Consider the following 20,733-nt stretch of genomic DNA (forward strand, 5'->3'; position numbering starts at 1 on the left):
AAAGGTTACAGGGAGCTTCAAATATTTTATAGGTTATCAGGAAAGATACAGGTATGATGCATATTTATGCCTGGCTCTTGTGACAGAAGAGGGTGTYAAGGAAAAAAAGATATGAGAGTAGCATCAGTGAAGACGACATGGTAATCTGTAAATTACTGGGATTTGTCTTCCATTGGGATGTCATTGGAATTCCTTTTTTATTATGCAATGTGAAGTGGTGTGTACAACTCACTTACAAAGTTCACTTTATCACCCTATGGGAAATCTTATGCCTTCATTGTGACCACCTTAACTTAGAGATTTAAAGCTGTTGCTTTCAAGAGCTCCACTGTACTGGAGTTTTGCACCAGGAAGCTAATAAGAAAACTAACCAAGAATTTCTAGTGTAAGCAACATTTTTAAGTCAGGCAATTAAATTAATGGTCATGTCTTGAAAGCAGCTCAAAAAATGTCTGTCCACTCAGCAGTGTACCCTTGTGTCTGTGACTCTGCCCTTTTGGATGCTCAGGATTAGTAGAGGCACTTAGTGCACATACRTTTTTGTAGGTACATCTGTTTTGTTCAGCTGCAGTAATTTTCCCAGTTGCATTGTGTAAATCTCTGCCCCAGCTTTGTGTGTGAGCAGAGAGGCCCTTAAGGCATCACTGCATGTTCGTGGTCAAAACATCATGTTTACGTTGAAATGTCAGGTATAGCCAAATGTTACTTGTAGGTTTAATGAAAGTCATATGCAGTTATGTGCAGGTTGCATAATGTCAGGAGGAGGCAGCTAGGGCAAAGATTATTAGGGATTAAGGAAAGTGATATGTTAAAGCTCCCTTGTGCCTGAAATCTCTGCAAAACAGACTCTGCTCACCCTTTCTGCTGGGCAGCTTCCCAATTTTTCTGGTTTGGAAGCCCTGTGATTGCACTGCAGAWAAGATGCCTGGTATAGCCGACAGTAGTCAGGTAGTTTACAAAGTGTTTCTGAAAACTTCAGTGTATGTGGGACACTGCTTCTCTGTATCGTGGCTCATTGTCAGCTATTTTTCAAAGAAGGAATTGTTGCTTCTCTGAAGTTTGAAGAGCTGTTCTAGATCCTTGGAGAGAACAGCAGTACAAAAACGTAAGCTAGTGCTATTTGCAGGTGTCGTTTGTAAGCCTTGGTACAGGAAGTCCATGCTTTATTTGATGTCATTGCAAGGTTGTTAAAAAATAGCTTGCAATGCTGAATATTCTTTCTCATGACTATTGCAATTTGTATTACTTCTAACCTTCAGTAGATACCTTTGAGCTCCACTTTGCTTTCTTTAAAATTATCTGAAGGACTGATGTCTTAGTAGCAATTTGTTCTACTGTRAAGGTAAGTGTTTGAGATTTTCTTTTGGCAGTGATAGCATTAGCTTTTTTAGCATATCTTCCCCTTTTTTGTTGCTTTTCAAAGCCCTTATGCTTAAATGCTGCTCTCCCTTTAATCTCTTTTAGTAACCAGATTCTACAGCAGCATTTGGGAGCATATTCCATTTTTTATTTTTTTTTTCTGTGCTGCAGTGGTATGGTTTGTTTTTTTGGTTTTTTTTTTCCTATAAAGAAGTTTTGAATACAAAAGAATTCTGCATTAAATAATTKTATTTGTTGAAGCAAAAATATATTTTATCTTCTGACTAAGGGCTGTCTCTCTATAGGTACCTGGGTTCTTGCTAATTTGTATGGCATGACTAGCGAGCATGTTGAGATAGGGAGAAAAGAATCAGCAGCATTAAGACTAGCATGAAATTTTGCAGAGTGCTTTTCAGAAAAAGATTCAAGAGGTGTTGGAGCTGAAACTACTTCAATCTAGGAAGAGATTTGGAGCTAGTAATAAGGCTGCTTTTCCATCATCTTTCTAAGCTAAATATGAATTGTCTCTTAAAAAAAAAAAAAAAGAAAGAAAAAGAAAAGGCACCAAAAGGTTACAGGGTTTCAGAGAAATCTTTGGTCATCTTTCCTTTGCGACCTTTAATTAAAAAGCCAAAGTGGGTTTGTAATTTAATATAATTTTTTTAGTTTCAATTTAGGTGCTAAACTGAAGTAGGTGTAATACTGAATACCTGAACATTGAGCARAACAGCCACCTGAAACCAGCTACTGTGTATTTTAGAAGCCTTGATGTTGTTGAATGGCTGTGTTGTGTCCAGTGGTCTATGGATCATCCATATTAGCTGTAAAGGATCCTCTTAAGCAAAAAATTTAATTGTGATTTCACTTGTTTTATAGTTTGTCTCCTCATACAAAAATATTTGACCTGTTCCTGCTTTTCATAATACAGGCATTAGGTGTAAGTGACTGTCWTGGAGCTTAGTCCATGCATAAAGCCTTAATTGTTCTCTGTTGTTTGTCTTGGATAACTACATAAAGGGCTCATTCTGGGTCTTTTTATCTTATCTAACCGTGTTAAAATAAATCTTACTTCCAGGAAAAACTTTTGGCAATTCAAGTAACAAGTTTGAACTCTTCTGGTGCCTTTGCACATGTTGAGTCTGGTCGCCTTGTTTGGGTGTGTAATGATTTCCAGATGATGTCTTGTGGCTGCTGACAATCTACAGAGGGCAAGCTGGACACATGGCTCTCCTTGATGTTCAGGCTTTGCTTTGTAAGGAGAAAGGAAAAAAATAAATTTGATTTTTTTTTGGAGCAGGGTGGCAGAACAGATTGTCAATAGAGGATTGAGGTAATAGTGGCAAACAGGCAGAGAGGAAAACCAGGTAAGAGAAAATGTAAGYAGATTGTTCTCTGATACCTCTGCCTTCCTTTTCGTTTCTCCCCTGTTGCTTAGTAAAGAGTGGAAGGGAAATAGGAATGGAGAGTGAAAGGAAACCTTTCAAAAGAGATGATAGTTTCAATACTAAAGTAGGTTAATAAGGTATTATGTAACRAAGTGTAAACAATGGTTGTGGTGGCTGCAGAGAAGCAAGCAAARCAAGATGGCCCTATCCATATGATGAAATGGAAGAAGAAAACTTAACCTTCACTTTCCCATAGAATTCAGGAGCCTCCATCCCCCGAGGATGTTGTCAACGAAGATCTCCAGCATTCTTTGAGAAGTGGTACTATGAAGTCGCTCTGGAGTGAGAAATTGTGCATGGATCCCCATCTTGTCTAATTTTAAATAAAATTAAACCTGTCTGCAATGAAGAAAACCTTTCTGGGGCAAGTTGGCTTATTTATGTCAGCAGTGTAAAGCAGAGAGATATTTTGGTTTGAGCTCAGGTTTTCCTGAAGTGAGAATGTTGTCATCCAGTCCAAATGCAGGAAGTAGGAATGGTTTTCTCTCTGTTTTTCTGTGGCCAATTTAAAATTCCATTTGGTGCACTGCAATCATTTGGAGCTTTTGACTCATTAGTGGAAAAGTAACCAAAGCTGTGATAGGGGATCTGCACCTAGCCTGTGGTTACTGCAGAGGTGAAGCAGGGAGAAACAGGAAGGCCAGGAGGAAGCTTCCAGACCTGGGATTGGACAGGTGGTGGTCTGGTGCTATTTGCTTTGTAATCCTCCCTGCACTTTATAAGGTCTCTTAAAGTATCAGGGCAGGTCTTTTGTCACATAATTATGGGCTCTGGGGGCTGCTGGGCCAACATCTCACCTACCGYCCTTTAGCTGAGAATCATTATCCTTGCTTTGATGCTGCACAATAAAACAATGCGTAAAATTTCAGCTGATTTTTTTAAAGGTAAATTATTTATTGAAAGTAATTTTGCTCCTTCTGCTGGCTGTCTCCCACACGTAGCATGGAAGGAATCCCTGTGTCAGGTTTGACAGATTTTACAGAAATTTGAAAGAAACTCAGAAACCATGTGAAAGTATGGTAATTCTCTTGAATTTAGGCAATTTATTCATCACAGAACTTGAAGGGTCAGCTGTCTCTTTGGATKAAAAGTACCTCATACAATGAAGAAGGTTCAGGGGGTAGATTCTGGGAATGTCTGGTTCTCAAATGTGCCTTTTTATGCAGGGTGGTTTCCCCCTGCTCCCTGTCACCTCCACAAACCTTTTATGCCTTGTTCAGAGACAAAATTGTCAGTTGTTACAGGCAGAGCTGCTGGCACCTCCTGTCATTTCTCTCTGTAAGATCTATTTTCTATTTCTTATTTCTTTGTCAAACTTCTGTTCATTCTGAGATTTTCCATAACTTATATCTGCCCTGACATCTAACTTGAGAGCAGAATGTGGCTTCTCTGTTAAAATCAGTGTTTTCTGTATGCRATCTATGTTTAGCTGTATTTTTTTATATCAAAGGCAAGGTGCCACTTGTCTTATCACAGGCCCAAAATCGTTGCATCAAGGTCTACAAATTAAGCCATCTGTAAATATGTTGAGAACTTTGACACATGCAGAAGGAGCATTTTCTTTGCCTTCCTCTGCTGTGTGTAAAATGCTGCCATCTTTCCAAATGAGCTGGTACTTGGCCTTTATGTGATCTCCTAAAGAGAGTAAGCTGGTTCTCCTGGGCTTGCAGTGCCCACCCATTCCCAACATATCTAGGGATTTGATTATGCTTCCTCCTGTTCAGGATGTACCAGCATATTTGGGAGGAATTGAACAGTAGACCTTCTGTATCCACAACKCCAAAGGGAACTTCCTGAGGAAGGCCACTTGTTCTCATTGCACTTTCAGTCTTTTCCTGTTTCAGTGCAACAGTAGGGGCAAAATGCTGTGCTGTCCTGTGCTCTGACAATTTTCTATTTCTCTATTACACTTTGTATATTTTTATTACTTCCCATATTTTTTCCAAAGTTACAGGGTATAAAGTAGAAATGTACTGTAAGATTTTAAATGGAAGAGTGAGCAAAGTATTTTAAGACAGTGATGCTTCAGATGGAACCTTTAATTGCTTACTTCTATATATCASAAGTGCTGGCCTATGGTGCAAGAGCAGTTGACAGTCTAGTGCTGGAGAGGCAAGTGATGCTGATGGAAATCTTCATATGGACAAGGTACAGCATACAGCATCCCTCTGAGAGCTCTGAAAGCAGYGGAGTGTCATTTCACAATGGATTCCTGAAAACCCCCTGTTCTCCTGTGGGATGGGATTATGATAAGATCAACACTACCGAATCACCCAGCTGTTGTTACAGTCTTTTCTCCATCCAGAGGGACTGAGACTGTCTGGCAGCCCTGTGTGGTGCAGCCCTGCTCCATGCACAGGTCTCAGTCCCAGCAGAGCTTCTGTTCCTGTACTGCCTGCCATGGTATGCCACCCCAAAGCACAGCTTTACATTTGTGTGGCACAAGTGTGTCCTGTTCTCCAGGCCAGCTGTTTACAGAAGGAGGGAATAACCTTGTGATCGAGTTATGGAATCGTCTCAAATTAGGTAAAGAATATTTTCAATTCCATCAAGTAGGACTGGGTTGTGTCTTTAAACATCTGGCTTTAATTTCTTAGCTGCTCAGTACAGATTTTTKTGTTTGCAGTTCACATTTAGTAGTGCTTCTAGTTGTGTAATAGCCAGTCCATTTGGACTCCTCARTTTTGGTCACCTCATCTCTGGTGGCAGTAAATCCTCAGGCTGATTTTGTGTAGTTCTGCAATGATATTTAGAGGATTAGCACATTTCTTAGAACAAACCACAATTACTGGAAGAGACAGGTAGTAATTATGTATCTCAGTACTTCATTACTGGAAGACAGGGAATCAGCATTTTGCTTGCCTTTATTGAATATCTGCATGTTTTTAATAAAGCACTTTTTTTGTCCCTTTAATCCTGGCCTCTTATGTTCTTTCTACTTGAGTTCCTTGGGAACAGTGCACTGGAGAGAGGCCATTGTTCATCACACAGAGCTTATTCTTTGGGGTTTTCCGCTGTGTGTCTGCAGGATGCAAAATTCCTTACCATTCTGTAATCCAAAATCTTGTTGCTGGGGCTTGATAAATCATCTTGACACATAGATGGGCAGCTGAGATGTCATSTCTGAAGTTTGACTGTCTTTTCAAGTGAACCTTTAAATATATCAAAGCCATTCTTCAGTTTTTTAGACCCCCAACTTCACACACTAGTGTATCTTCCATGACAGAAAAGATCAGAATTATTTTCCTAGAATAATTTCTGCTTTCACTTTTCTCTTAGCATTAATAACAATTTCTGCATTTAAAAAATAGAATAGTGACAGGGCAAGTAGCTTGTCAGCCTTGTTCACACCTARTTCTGTCCTCAGAATTTGCCCCAGGTGCATCAATGAATGTCCATGCAGTTATTTTTGTTTCTATATCATTYTTAAGGGAAAAATCTCATCCTAGATCCTTAAGTCAGGCAGAAATCTATTGAAACTTGTGGAAGTTTTGTTTTACCTGGCAAATAAAATTTTTGAGAAGAAACATAATGTTTGTGGATCAGAATGGCTAATTTTGTAGGCTTCAGGCTTGTCAAGCAGGCAGGTAATGTCTGGCAGTTCTTTTCATGCTGGGTGTTGATCTAGGAGCCATTGCAGCTCTTCTGACCTTCAATTTTGTGTTAAAATATGTGTCATTATTCATCCACACTGTCCACAAAAAATAAAATAAAATAAAATAAAATTTACTTTGGACTTTGTAACTCTGGGCCTCAGCGGGAGATTTGTGTGGTAGAGAACTACTGACCTGTGAAAACTACCTGATACCGACTACCATTTTTTAAAGCCCCTAATTCAATTTTAATCTTCTGAGTTGCCAAGCCTCCACATCTGGGGCATCCRTGTGAACACTGGATTCAAGGTGTCTCCAGTCAGACACAGGTTTTTTATGAAGTTTGAGAAAATATTGATCATAAAATGCAAAGAATAAATCATAGTCCATTGGTATTTTTAAGTTCAATTTTTGAGGACCAAAGAATAAGAGACCAAAGAATAAAACTCATGATAYGCTTTCATGTGCAGGCTTGAATTATCTTTGTAAGTAATAGAAATAGCATTACCTCACTGGAGCTGCTTTCAGGTGAGAAATGATAAGTGATGTTATTTTAAAAGAGCACAATGTAGGTTAGTTTTTGAGTGTTATTTATGCAGCTTCTAAAATGGCAGATTTACATTCTGTGACAACTAAAAGGCCACCACAGGACCTCACTGCTGCTCCTTGGTTCAGTCTGACCAGGACCGATTTCAAGACTGGACTTTGCTGCTATAAGGAGGAAGAAAAATTTAAGATAAAATAAGGGAAAGAAATGCTGACTCACTTTTTTCAAAATTAAGACTTCACAAGAAAAGATTATTTTTAGTCTTAGCAAATAACCTGGTATCTGATCTTCTGTGAGTATTTATACTTCTTTCTTTTAATGGAGAATTTATACTTCTTTATTTTAATAACTCCCCTCAAGGCCAATATAAGCTAAGCATGTAAATCCCCAGAGAATTGATGGAAAGGCAGCCCTCATTCACTTAAATGTAAAAATAAACCATTTGGCATGCAGAAAAGGATCTCATAAATTATTATATATTTTCTTTCTCTGTCATCTAGTACTGCCTTGGCCAGATTGAAGGCACACACAGTTTCCTGTTTGCATTTTTTTGCTTTGAAGTGATGGTGAATAGATTCATTAAATTAGAACAAAAGAAAACTGCTAATCTGTTGCTTGTCTTCTATTTCAGTGGATGATCTAAAAGGCTGAAAGTATTTCTGTGTTTGTTGCAGTGCTRTCTGCAGCTGGTTGCAAGGGAAGTAACTTTAATCAGATTTTCAAGATGTGTTTTCCTTCCAGCAAAATCTCCAGGTCACAGCTTTTCCAATTACACAGAGAAGGCAGGAGACAAAGCTAGTCTGGGGAGCTTTCTCTTTCAGCAGCAAAGTTTGCATTTCTTTTAATGTAGTTAAAACGTTTGACAGGAGAGAGTAGGGCGTAGTGATGTGAGGTGATTTCCAAATGAGTGTTAGCTTTTTGGTGACCTACTTTTGACTAGTGGTGTATTCTTGTCCATTACTTTTTGTCATTGAATAATGCTGATATATTAAGCTGTGTACTTCAAGGGCATTGTAAAATTGCATGTAGGGGCAGGACTGAGCTGTGAAAGTGCGAATTACTCTATCAGATCAAACCCAATTAAAAAGTGACAAGCACAGCAGGAGAAATTGAAAGCAAGGTTTATCTTTCATGTAACGTAAGAAGTCACTCTATCAGTTAGAAACAAAGTGAGTGTGAAACAGATTCTCCACCTTTTTTCATCCCTCTCCAAAAATTAATAATATCTGCTGACTTTATTATCCCGAAGAATAAGCGCCTGAGTTGTAACAGCTCACGTTGAAGGACACTGTGACAATGGCAAAAGAAAGGGAAGTACAGCACCCGWACACCTTGAAGCTATTTGCTATCAAAGCTTGCACTGGGCCTCRGGTCAGCACATTTGGGGATTGATGGATTGGGAGTTTAGAAGAAATGGTGGCCATTTATATAAAGCCGTAGTGTGTCATTAAAGGAAGACTTGCCGTCTTTCAGGCTCTCTGCAGTTCCACAGGAAGTGTGGGAATAAAAGCATGGTAAGGGCACTTGTGTGCTTTTGCTGAGCCCTGCAGTTGTTACAGAACTGCTGCAAGCTAGGGGAAGTTATGTAGTCTCCAGTGCCATTGCAGAAATCCTTGTAAACCCTTTTGCATAACGTCCACGAGCGGTCTTCTAATGATTAGTTGGGCCTATGAATGTACTACTGGGGCTGTGGTAGGTTTGGGTTTTTTGGTTTTTTCAGGTTTTTTTTGTTGTCTGTTTGCTGATCCACTAAACTCATAAAATAAGCCAAAAACAACACACAAAAAAAACCCATCAAAAAATGAATCAACTTTGCAAAATGTGTCCTATATTGCTATTGCATTGCAGACAGCTTCAGTGACTGCTGTGTGACCTGGCAAACATCACCCTCTGCAGACAGTCGATGTTACACTGACCCTGATGTTTGCTGCTAATGCTGTTACCTCAGTGAACTCCTGAGTGTGTGTATGAAGAGCTGATTTGGCTAATGCTGAGTTTTCAGGCTAACATCAGCAGTGATGTTCTGCTTTGTGAAGGAAAAATCCCAAAAAACAAAAAAGGGGGGAAATGGGAAACAATGCAAAGCTCTTGATGTGTATAAGCTGTGCTGGGAGGCATCATAGGGTGAGGAAGATGGGGGAGATGGGTGGGTGAAGTCACAGGGTACCTGGTCCACCTAGCAAGTTTTGCTCRTAAAAACAGTGATGCTCTATAGGATGCATCTTAATGTAAAGTATATATCTGTCATAGAACAATTYAATGCTTTAAAGGAGACCAACTGATTCACGGTCCTACTGTACTTGGACTTGGCGAGCAGTTGTTAGGGTGGGGAAAAAAGGTTGTCATAATATGAAAATGGTTATTAAAAGCCTTCCTTTTCCTGARAGARGTTTACCGTCTCCCTGTTGGCGCCKTTGATGGAGTAAAAATGGTCATTCAGAAGAACAGTTTTATTGKTGTGTGTTTTGGTCACTGGGTGAAGGTTTTGTAAGGACCCAGACAATACCTAGGTCTGAAGTTTAAAAACAAACAAACACACAACTATCCCCCCAGGCACCAAACCCCCAAACCCCCAATCTAAATTTCATAGTGATCTTTAGTGGTATTTGTGTTCTATAGTGTTTTGGTTTTGTCAGAAAAAGTTTGATACAAGATTGATAACCACTTAAAGAACTGTTGTGCATGGACTGATTCGTTTGTTAGGCTTGTTTACTTCTAAAGGTAAAGAGGAAGACCTAGCTCTGTGGGTAATGTTCCTATTTTTTGGTGAGGATTTTTTTTTTTGGCTGTTGTTTTTGTCTTTGTTTTTYATTCTGTCGAGAGGAAACTTTGATGAACTCTGCCTTTGCTAGTCTCACCATTTTTCTCATGCAACCAAGAGGTTAATGCATTCATTATGGATCTATTATTACAATATAGATACAATAGACTTTCAAGAAAAAAAAGGGAGAAGACACCCACTCTGCAATTTGAATGTGAAAAAGATTAATGAAATTCTTATTCCTAACTGATATGTGGGTATCTGAACTATAAAATATGTGGGTAAGAGATGATATGGTTTAAAAAAGATAATCCCCAGAGAACTGTATAGTTACGCTGTTACCTAATTTTGACCTTTATTTTTCAGTGGCCAGTGTAAAAGAAAATGCTGAGAAGTACATGGAGATTCTGGAGGATAAACTACATAGGTAAGGATGACATCATGGACATCTTTGAAATCTTAAAAATGCTTGTACATACAGCATTGATATATGTAAAAGTTTTAAGAAACTTGCATTAGAGTAACACCAGAAGTGGTYCAAAGTAGGAAATCCCGTGTGTGTTAAGAGTTCTGTACATGTCTGTGTTCAGCAGCCTGGCAAAGCCGRGTACAAGAAAGAATCACTGTTCTCCAGTGCACAGGACTGCTCTGGAGCAGTGGTGGTCCAGACAGAAATCCTGAAGTATTGGAGATATAACAGCTGGTTGAAAAATCACCCTTCTGCTCCTGTGCAAAACCCAACTCTGAGCAGGGCCAAGGAATCCCTTACCAGAATACTGGACATCTTTAGCAAGTAATGAAAGTATGTATAAGAGTTTTGAAAAAATGCCAGTTTGGGGAATTGTGGACAGCAAATACAAACCAAGACAACAATAGAGATATTTTAAGAACTGAATACTAATGCAGAATTTACAGATTTTTATGCTTTTTTTTTTGGAAACAAATGCTGACATTTATATTTCCTTCTCTTACTGCATGAAGGAGACTCTAGGTGACTCCCTCTGACTTTAGACTTCTCCTTGAAATATGATTAGTAAATATTATAGTGCTATAGTCATGGAATCTTCTGTGTTAGTCAACTTTGCCTTGAACAAGTATATTTGTATTGAAAGAGGCTTTCATGAGTTGTAGTTGGAGTTTGTGTCTTAGTAAAATGCAATCCACTGAATTGGCACCACTTCTGTTTCCATTACTGAGCAAATATAATTAATAAATTGTTGCCCTTGCTAYTTTTCTGTTGTATTGGTAAAGAGAGGGTTCTATATGTTTAGGTTTGCTCGCTCATACTTTTGAATATAGAAATGTTTCACTCAACTCTTAAATTTRAAGATATTCATATCCGAATGAAAAATTATGGAAACAGACCTGAAGATCAAGCTTTGTGTCTGTGTACTGTCTTTTTGAAAACCATACTCTTTATTAAAAAATAAAGTATAATGAATGACATTTTTTGATGCTTCTAGACTGTATGGATTTGGCATATCAGGCTCCCAGAAAGAAGTAAATTTCTCTTTAAGTGTTAAATACTTGGAGAATCTGTATGTTTGTTTCTCCTTCCAGAGGTTTATCAAATAGAATTTGCAGCTCACAGATGGTGAAGATTCAGTCCTGAACTTGTTTTCCAAGATGTGCAAATGGTATTAGTCTAAAAATTAGACTTAATTMCTTAAGTAATTAAGGGCTAAGAATTTGTTTGAGTATTGGTAGAAAGAGAAAAACTTTAATGTTTTTTATCAGAAAGAAGTTTCCAAGATATTATGTCTGGAAAAATATGTTATTGTTATGCTAATAAGGTGGTTATAGAGATTTGGTTTTTAAGGGTTGTTAGGTCTTTAATTAGCTATTTCTGCTTTACAGCTTGAGCAATAAAAAAAAAAAAAGCATGAGCCCAAGAGGCTTCCCTGAACCCTGCCCCTGCCTAGAGCAGTAATCTGAGAGAGTTTCTTTTTTTTTGGTCTTCATATAGATGCTCAGATTACTCATTTATATATATCATAAACAAAAGAAAAAATCTCTAAGGAAAGTTTAAAGAGTAAGTTTCAAGATTACATTTTAGACAGGGGTAGAATTTGCATCTGGCTCAGGGATGTGCCTTTGGGGATGCTCTTGAAACCAAAAGAGGATCAAGTCTGGGTAGCATGAWTTCAAATAAAGCTCTAAAGCTTTTCTCCAGATGAAACATAATTTTGCCCGGTAATGTTTCAAATAGAAACAGCTTAGATTCAAACCCCTTCGATTTAACATATAGCTTCTACAAAGTAAAGCAGAACTCTTAGAAATGTCATGTTTGACTGCTTTGTAACAGAAGGAAGTTAATGAAGAAAACTCATAACAAAACAGCTTTAATGAAGATGCAAGTTTCAAAAATATCAATTTTGTCAGTGAAGTTCACACRCATCCCTGTTCTTTCCTCTTTTGTTTTCTTAAGGAAAGTTTGGGATATATTCCTTTGTCCTTTAATTTTTCTTATTCTTTTTTTGATGGTTGAAGGCGGGGAGGGGAGTTTTTTAAAGAAATGCAATACTTTTGACTGCAGCCTAAAAAATGTCATCAGGTATCTTAATAGAATATGTTTGATTAGGAATACTACTCTTTTGATAGCCTTGCACCTAAGAAAAAAAAGGGAAAATAGGCATTGACAAAAACCCGAAATATGTTCATTATCTGATAGTTTCACCCCAAGGAAGGCAAACCACCCACTAYAAATACAGATTACTAGATTACTTGGGGTTTTTTTTGTATTTAAAATATAGGTTATAATCTGAGAATGGATTGACAGTTTTGAGGACAGTATTCTCTAAGGAAAGAATGAAATGAATAGCCTGTTTAATAATGCTGCTGGCTGTCTCTTTCCCAGTCACCAACATACATCAAGCCATTCCTCAAGTTTATACATCAAATCATTGGGTGCTCTCTTGAGAATGTAAATACCATTGCCATCTCTTCCATGGTAGACCTTGCAAATTGCTTACCTTCTGTTAGTGAGCAGGAGATGTGCAAAAGTGGTCAGAGTTAGGATAATGAAAGTGAGTTCAGCAGACACATCTGTCTCTGTGAATATCTGAATTTTAAGAAGTTTTGTGTGGGTAACTTCAGCTCATCACTTGAACCATTTAGGAGGGGTTTGCTGCAATTGTCTGATCTAGCTCATTGAAAATGAGCATCTTCTTGTGGGACCCTTGTTCTTCCACATAAAGTGTTGGGTTTTTTTCATTTCACTTGTTTCCATACCCAAGTGAAGGCTCTGCTAGCACTTTGTATCATTAACATAAATAAAGTGGACTTCCACCATCCAACTCTTTCAAAAACCACCAATTTCTGCCATAAATGAGCTTAAGTCATGTAAAGGGTAAAGGTCACAAACTGATCCTAGGAGAGAGTACTAGAAAGCCATAAAATATGTCATCTAGAGCTGTTAGTRCCTGTATGTCATGTTACAGAAACTCTGATATCTGCTGTAGGAGAACTGCTGTGCTAAGGCTGCTGAGTAAGGCTTTCCAAAAGCTTTTCCCTCTTGTCTTTGGAGCAGCACAGGCATGCTTGGGAGTGCCAGATGGTCTGTGGTAATTTTGTGTAACCCATGAMCCTCCTCAGTTGTGCTGGGGCTCTTGCAGCTGCTGGTAGGGGAGTTTCTTAGGACTGAAATGGCAGCTTTGCCTGCCTGCCCTCAAGACTGTGTGTTTTCTGTTGTGCTTCCAAGAGACCTTGCAGCCCCATCCCTTGCTGGATAATGATCTGATCTTATTTTGCTTACCAACAGTTCTGCTGCTGGAGTGTTAAAATGTAGTAGGTAAATTCTAGATCCTTCTAGTGACTCATTTAGTCCCTTTCTTCTTCCCAGCTGGTCTAAGTCACACACAGCTGTGAGAACATCAGCTCCAAAATTCTGAGCAGCAGACACTTTATATGTGGTGATCCATTCTAAATCCCTTATCATAGCTGCCTTAGGCTGGAAACAATTTTTTTGTACTGGCCAATGTAAAGATGCTATTTCTTGAGCTGAGGGTATTTAGCGTGATTGTACTGTTCTCCAGGCCTCAAAAGATTATGCTGTGACTTCAATTCATCACAAAAATAGGGCTTTTAAGTGGCTTTTCCTAATTCCCAGATAGGAATAATGAAATTATTTTGGGGGAATAATGTTGTTCGAGAATAMCTGGTGACAACTACACAAAGGTGTTTTATTGACTTATTTTCTGTGCTGTTCTGCAAGAAAGGGAAAATGCATAAATGTAACAAGAGGCARTACTGCAATGACTGTGCTTTGCCACTGTTGAATGATACAGCTCTGGGTAACTGCAAATATGTAAAAAACCTTTCTTCGTTAATTGACTCACTTTCACTGTTTGTTTTTGGCTCATTTTATGTTCAACAACRTTCATTTTCATATTAATGGTGCATTTATTTTTACTCATGGATACACAGTATGGAAAATGGTGTGGAGTCTTACTCTCATGTAATTTGTACACATCTGTGTGGCTCCTGGTTCACTTAGGTGATGTTAAGGTGGTTAGTGTGATAAAGACTACTTGCATTTATTGAAGCAGCAGAAATCAAGCCCAAAGTCTGTTATATCTGATCTCATCTGTGATTTTTTTTTTWWTTTTTAAATGTTTCAATCAAATGTCACTTGACTATCTCAAAACAAATGTGGCTGCAGCCTGGTTGCTCAGACTGCTAGGGCGTGCGTGTATTATGTATCAGAAAAGAGTTTGTCATGCAGGCAGTGTTTTTAATGCMTTTGAGCATGTCATCTTCACTGAGGTCTGTCCCTTCAGACAAGGTATCCCATGTTCTGAGTGTCCCATGCCATAAGAGGACAGGTCAGGATTAAATGCCACCATGTCCCATTCCAGTTTGCATGAAAATGAAATCTCAAAAGTTACTGTCTTCCCTTATTATTCATTGTTACCTTGTATGCCACATATCTCAAGTCTCCTTTATAAAATACAAAGTTTCAGAAATGTTTTTGGGAGCAGAGCTGGGTATGGATGCTCTGATTAGCACAGCACATTGAAAGGACAGTGTTTCATACTGCTTATGGTTTTAAACGTGATCTCAGAGCACATCAAAAGGACTGTGTGTCCTTGCAGATGTGTAGCTATCTTTGTCTGTTGTCTCTGTATGGCATATTTCATGTTTTAATTTAACATTGATTATATAGGGGTAGTTTTCCAAACTGTGTTGTTTGCTCATGACTTCAAGCTGTTGTTTATGAGTGGTCCTTCTCTCTGTGAAAAAATGCCCTTGGATGGCAGTGGAATCATTTGTGTTGSCTGCTCTTACAACAAAGGACTGCAACTGAACTGGGCCTGGTATGAKTAACTTAAGTACTGAAGACTGGGGTCATGTTTAGAAGTTGATGCTGCTTAAAGTGAATATCTAACTTGCCAGATTCGTAAATTTGGAAGAAATCTTGTTGCACTTCAGTGACATTTGAAGACATTCTGCCTAAATCATGATTTGCTGTTTTTAGAGTAAAATAATCTCTCTTGACCATACAGTGTGGTTTTATCATAACAGTCAGTATCTAAAAAGCCTTCAATAACTTGTCAGGTTTCAGTAATGTTGAAAAGACAATGTCACCAAAGCCTCATGGGAACAATGAAGCACTTTATTTTGAACAATCCATTCTCCTTGCTTTGAACAATACATCTGCTTTGTTTCAGTTACCTTATTTTTCTGTCTGTGTGAGAGAGGCTGTAATCAGAACAGGACAATTGTTTCATGAAGGCTCATGTTTTCCTGGCATTCTTTTCCMGCCTGAAAACAGCAACTCTTGTCCTACTACTTACTTTGCCATGGAAAGTTGTGATACCATGAATTGGAGGATTATCACTTCAGTCATGTAATTGGTAAAAGAACATAGGAACTTGAGAATAAAAGTAGCATTTTAAATGGGTTTCTGTAGGGGAGGGGAAATTCAGCAAAGTCCCACTGGTCTCTTGGTACTGTTGTAGTGAGGGAAGTTTACTTGCCCAAAATACTCACAAATAAAAGGAGCTGTGAATAATAAAAAGCAAATTGCTTAAGTGTGTTAGTTTATGAATTGCAGGGGATTCTTTGGTTGCTCTATTGGCCCAGTCTTGTTTGGGAGATAATAGTTTCGGAAAGTTACACAGTGGCAAATCCAATTAACAAAGAAGAAAAATTTAAGGGTTCTTTCTGGCTCTATTTTCCTCCTCTGCTTTAAATGTTGTGTGCTTCCTTAGTTGTTGTTCTTTGATTGCTCTGTCTTGAAGTTAGAAATCTTAGACATGGAACTTTCTGATTCTCCTCCTGCTCTTTCCTTTTTTGTGGCTCCTCTGTCTCCCTTCCTTAGACTTGTCTTATTTCCACTCTGTGCATTTTATTCTTACCTGTGCTTTTTTTCTAACTTTATCTCTCAGGACACCTATTTTTGCTATCTCCTTTGTGCTTCATGGAGTGGGGGAAGTCAGATAGTAGGAATATAATAAAGTACTTGCTTCACAGAAAACCTGTTCTCACCTTTAAAACACATTAGATTACTTTTCAAGCTGTCGTAGCCTGCATGACCACAGTGCATGTTCTCACTAAGTATCTTTGCTGTCTTCACAGTCACTTGCAATATATTTGAAAATGTTTGCAGCATCCTGACAGAGTATAATATCTCGGAAGCTCTTAGTAAATTTAAATAATGTCAGAAGAAATTTGATGGTATTGCTTCACAGAAGTGGATTAGCCTAGATTAACTGGGTCTGGAGGAGAGGGGACAATCTTCACTATGCCTTCCATTTCTGCTTGTGGAAAGTGTAGCTAATGCCTGCAGGGGTTGGAAAAAGAAATAATCTCCATAGAAGTGCAGCAGATTAGAGTTTCTAATCATGTTTCTSAAACATAATGTGCATTTTATCGTCAGTGTTGTCTCATGCCATGTGCTAGTGGAGATCCTTTGATAAGCTCATGTCTTGTGCCAGGATGGAACTCTTGATTCCTAGCCTTGAACTTGTCTTTCAGGCCTGGCAGAACTAATACCTGTCTACAGATGAAACACACATGGCACAAGCAGTAAAAATGGAGGGCAAAGAAAGCAATCTGCTTCCTTCACCAAGTGAGAAAATATATTAAAAATTTCCAAAGCAAAAACCAAATGAAACCCCCCACTATTACTTCTGTCTGTGGCATCTGCGAGATGGGAGGTAATTGCATTGATGAAACCCACCATGCCTTATGTGGCCGTAGCAGGAATCTTCCAAATTGCTGTGATAAAATGAATTCTTGCTACAAGGGGAGGAGAATTTTATTTTATATCCTAAGGACCCTTTTACACCCTGGTTTCAGGTGTGGAGGGAGAAAGGGAGGGATGAGATGAGTAGGCTTTTGGGCCCCACAGTACTCTGGGGGAAGGGAACATAACACAGAATTTACTTCTTCACTTGATATATATTGCACCAATATCTATGTTGCTACATMTAACATTTTTAAACAACAGTTTGGCTTCTATATAAGATGATAAGTGAAGAAGGGCACAAGAATTACAAACCCAAAAATTGTTACTTTTTCCCCCCTCTTTTTTTTTTTTCTTTTGCCTGTTCAGAATTGCTGGGTCACAAATACTGATTTTTAATTGGGTGGTGGGGGAACTGTGGTTCATGACCATACTGTTTGATAAGAAAGCTCTTATGAAAGAGCAGAAAGCTCTGTTCTTTTTAGCTATTCTCAGCATTGAAACTAGATCTTTTTAGRAAAAAATAAAGGTCAGATTTGAGGCTAGTTTCCAGTGTCTCAGAGCTTTAGAAAAAGAAAAGCACATGGTTGAACAGCCTTTACTAACTCCCTGTCCATATTAATTCAGTTTTCGTAAAGGGTTTTTTCCAAGTTACTGAATTAACTTCAGTAGTGAGTGTGAAGCATTGTCAAAGACAAGGTGACAGAGGATTTTGCTGCTTATTCATGGAAAATCTTGCCCCTCTTCCCTCTAGGCTCTTTGTCTTCCATTCATTTTATTCTTAGCATAGCAAAAATAATAAGAGGGYAAGGCTGGGTCTCCCCTTCTGAAAACAGAAACTATTGCCCTTGCTTGCAAAGGAAATGTGATGAAAATTCACAGCCTCTCTAGCTGGTTAGTAATTGTGTATTTTGTTAGGATTTTGTTTTATTCTGTATGCCCTTTTCGTATGTTGCATTGTTCTGCTGCTGGTCAGTCATGCCTGCAAASCTGGAGTTGAACACTTTGCTAAAATCCATCAGTGTCACATTCTTGTGATTCAACCCCAGGCAGCAACCAAACCCCACACAACCCCTCGCTCCCTCCCTCAGCAGCAGGAGCGGGGAGAGAACAGGAAGGGTGAAAGTGTGAAAACTTGTGGGTTCAGATAAAGACAGTTTTATGGGGAAAGTAAAAGCTCTGTGCACAAACAAAGCAAAACAATGAGTTGATTCTCTGTTCCCCTGTGCAGGCAGGTGTTCAGCCATCTCCAGGAGAGCAGGGCCCCCTCATGCATAGCAATTACTTGGGAAGAGAAATGCCATCAATCCAAACATCCTCTCCTCCTTCCTCATCTTCCCCCCACTTCATATACTGAGCATGAGCATGGTCTGGAATATCCTCTTGCTCAGCCTGGGTCATGTGTCCCAGCTGTGTCTTCTCCCAGCTTYCATGCACCCCTAACTCCCTCACCAGTGTGGTGTACGAAAAGCTGAAAAGGTCTTGGTTCTGTGTAAGCCCTGCTCCGCAATAACAAAAGCATCTCTGTATTATCAACCCTATGTTCAGCACAAATCCAAAACACAGCCCCACACCAGCCACTGATAAGAAAATTACCTCAGCTAAAACCAGCAGACATAGTAGTCCTYTCTGCTGCAAATTCTTGCCTCGTCAAGACTATGTCTGTATCACTTGGCTGCTTTGGTGTGATGGGATTTCTCTGTTTTGGAGCAGAAGTAATATTTTTCTTATCTTTTCCCCTAGTGTCTTGTGCACTTCCCTGTTTTCTCTGTATTTGATGGAATCAAATGAATTTTRTTAAGAGCTCAAATTCACATTTGAATATGCCCAGGGTGGTGGAGTCACCATCCCTGSATTTGTTTAAAAGATGGTTGGATGTGGTGCTTGRTGCCATGGTTTAGTTGAGGTGTTAGGGTRTGGGTTGGACTGGATGACCATGAAGGTCTCTTCCAACCTAGTGATTCTGTGATTCTGTGATATTTGGGTTTTTGTTAATTAATTATACTTTTCAATGTGGAGAGGATCCCATTATGGATCATGTTTGTCTACCATGACTRACAGCAGACATACATCCTTCCTCTTCCACAAGAGCAGATTCCGTGGGTTTTTGACCTGGAAGCCTATACAATTTCTCTTGAAGATATTGGTCCTAATGTACATACAATAAGCTTTGGGGATCTGCTTTTATTACTTTTGTATTTCCTATGCAAAAAATGCTTTGGCTATGACATAATATTTTTTTCTAACAGCTCGGCTGTGCTGCACAAGGAGTGTTCAGCCACTGATCTCTTCCTAGAATTTTCAGAGGGAGTTTGAAAATAAGGTGCAAGATCAACAATGAGAGGATGTATTTGCAGTGTGCTGTAGCTGCTGAGGAGCTACTTTCAGACATTCTGTGAACCTAAGGACAGTGTTGTCATCCCCTTGAGATAAAAAGGAAAATGTGCAGCAGGATATACTAGCATTATTTGGCCATGTTTAGTAAGAGCACAGTGTCAGGTGAGAGGCAGTCTGAAAACTAGGAACTGAATTTGAGAAATTGATGACAAATATCCCTTTACACGGAGGACTGTTTTCAGCAATTTCATGAGACTTTGCCCAATCTTACTGAGAAAAATAACTGTAAACTCTTCAAAGTGCTTCTCGTTGCCCTTCAGCACCACTTGTGCCTCGCCCAGGTCTGCCCTGCTGTTGACTTCTCTGTGAGCTGATTTCATGCAAACCTGGACCTCTCTTAGCTGTGAAGGTATAACTGGAAGGGGAAGGAGGGGTAGCAAAGCTGTTTGTCACCTCTGGGTCCATGGCCTTAAGCTTTTGTCCTCTCATGAGCTACTCTTGGTGCCTGCATGAAAGTGAATACATGTAGTGAAAAAAGAGCTTCTCCCTTCTGAACTTGGCAAGAAAATTGTTCAGAGGTGGATGTGTATTTTCCTACTGCTACTGTTTTCCAATGCATCCCTGAAGACAAGATTTGAAACCAGTTTGTGGAATTACAGAGGCTTGGTCATCTGTCCTGAGTGGGATTGCCATCAGCAGTAGTAATGGGTTTAGAGCAATCAAGGAAGATGAGGGTGGATGCCTGATGTCTGCTGCCTCTCCAGCAGTGCTGCTAAATCCTCCTGCTCTGTCTTTGGGTGATRCTTTGCACAAAGCCTTGGCTGGCCAATTAGATAGCAACTTGATGATAATTACACAAGTAGAAAACCAAGTATTGCCATCTGCATAGCATTGAGTATGAAGGTGTAGGATAGCTCTACCTTGCATGCRAGTGGGACCACCCTTCCTACGTGCGTTTGGAAGTTTTCATTAATTACTGTGCTTGTAAGCAGCAATGCAGGGTTTGTTGTAGCTAGCAGGGTCAGCCAGAGAGAGTCTGCAGACCTTGCCCTTTCTCTCTTGCTCTTTTTCATCCAGGATTTGGCTCCTGAACTCATATGACCCTGCAGCTACAGCAGGTCAGATGATGCCCTCGGATGTTTCAGAGGAACTCCATAAGCGTGTGGTTGTTGACATCAGTATTTGTCCAACACTCTCATTTTTTCAGGTGCGCCTTCCTGGTTACAAAAGCTGAATTTCAAGGTACATTTCCACATGATGACAGTATGTCATCTCTCCCAATTGTACTTCTTCTAAAAGGTTATTTCTTTGCCTGCTTTTTAAATTGTTATATAWGCCTAATTCCTGTTTGGTCAGTGGTACACAGGCTGATTCACATTCCCAAATTAACYCAACACTGGAAGTCTAAATCTCTCATCCTTTCAGAGGGAGAAGTGTATTTTAAACTGTTGAGGTTTATATCAGAGAACGGAGGTGAATAAAAATGATAGAGGAATTGTAAA

General features: G+C 39.2%; 1 protein-coding gene across 1 annotated transcript in view; it reads left to right on the plus strand.

The window, feature by feature from the left end:
- Nucleotides 1–20,733, plus strand: part of DISC1 (DISC1 scaffold protein) — a 180,511-nt gene that overhangs the window by 136,967 nt on the left and 22,811 nt on the right. Inside the window, exon 10 of the mRNA XM_057368434.1 lies at nt 10,072–10,132. Coding sequence (XP_057224417.1) covers nt 10,072–10,132 — 61 coding nt within the window. The remainder of the gene's footprint in view (nt 1–10,071; nt 10,133–20,733) is intronic.

This window comes from Malurus melanocephalus, unplaced genomic scaffold, assembly GCF_030028575.1.
Source record: "Malurus melanocephalus ecotype Western Australia unplaced genomic scaffold, MMel_1.1 scaffold_92, whole genome shotgun sequence".
Lineage (NCBI taxonomy): Eukaryota > Metazoa > Chordata > Aves > Passeriformes > Maluridae > Malurus > Malurus melanocephalus.